This window comes from Asparagus officinalis, chromosome 2 (genome assembly GCF_001876935.1).
Source record: "Asparagus officinalis chromosome 2, Aspof.V1, whole genome shotgun sequence".
Lineage (NCBI taxonomy): Eukaryota > Viridiplantae > Streptophyta > Magnoliopsida > Asparagales > Asparagaceae > Asparagus > Asparagus officinalis.
The window spans coordinates 5614999-5616227 of NC_033795.1; the positions used below are offsets into that span (position 1 = coordinate 5614999).

The 1229-nt window shown below is 37.8% G+C and overlaps 1 protein-coding gene across 1 annotated transcript; it reads right to left on the reverse strand.

Moving 5' to 3' along the window:
- LOC109830740 (non-specific lipid-transfer protein-like) lies at positions 227–1225 on the reverse strand (the record flags this gene model as incomplete). Its single annotated transcript, XM_020398103.1, has 2 exons — positions 227–447; positions 945–1225. Coding segments are annotated over 2 exons (291 nt in total), but the record flags the coding sequence as incomplete, so codon positions are not given.

Consider the following 1229-nt stretch of genomic DNA (forward strand, 5'->3'; position numbering starts at 1 on the left):
CTTTTTATGTAACAACCTCTAATGATATTTAGCTGGTTGGGATACTTTTATGATATTCCATCCTTTTTCTAAAAAAAAAAAACCATTGAATCAGCGTGAGAATCATGAAGTTCAACTATAAAAGGATTGATATTACTTGGGTGCATGTTTATGTCATGCATATATAGATCGTCTTCTCTAAATACTTTCTCCCATCTTTCACATATCTAACTTATGCAAACCAATAGACCAGCATAATTCGAAGAGGAGCATTTATAGCAACAAACCGTTGATACTTTAGAATGGAACAGTGCTAAAAGCACAATACATATATACTACAGCAAAAGTAAGAGAAACTTGTGCATTAGAGGAAAGAACCAACAGTTAGCGTATCCTCGAAGCACTTATTTTCGATCACTAGTAATTGCTCATTCAGGTAACATCTCCTTATAAAGATCTTAATGCACCCTGCAAGCAAAGAGAACAAAAATCGATATCGTACAACATTTCAAGAGATATTTTCTGTAGCTTTAAAATGGTTTGCCATATATTTTAATAAAAATAATTTATGATGCCCTTCTAAAAAACCTATAATAGTTCATGATAATTGTGTTAAAATTGTCTTAAATGAGTGTTTTCATATGACCATATTTATAGAGAAATTAGATTCCTATCATTACGACAAAACTCTAGAGTTATGGTAAGTGTTGATGGTTACACTTTTATACTTAAAATATGGCTCAAAGGTTGAGAATTAATATCGCTACAGTAATATAAAATTTTCAAAATCCATTTCAATTTTGTAGCTTGGGAAATTGAATATGTATCGATTTGATACCATGTTAAAAGACTCTTCTATACAAATCTTTGAAGTTATAAGAAAGGTTAAGGGTTATACTTTTATACTCCTGACATTCGCTAACTTCATAACTAAGAAGTTCACAGTCCTACACGAACACACTTACTTGCTGCAGTCAGTGGATGGGCTGATGGCATAGCCAACATTAACGTTACACATTGCAGGGACTCCTGCAGCAAGACCATACTTGATGCCGGGAATCTTTGCAGCGAAAGACTTAAGACAGTTGCAGGTCGCCTGGCGAGCTGGGCCTGTCATCGCTGCGCTGCTGAGGGTCTTCACGCCGTTGCAGCACCCGGCCTGCAGCGGCCCAATGCCGCGGACGTAGTTCACGCACGGCGCCAGGGCGGAAGCAACTCCGCTGCAGGTGACTGCCTCAGCGTGCTGCGTG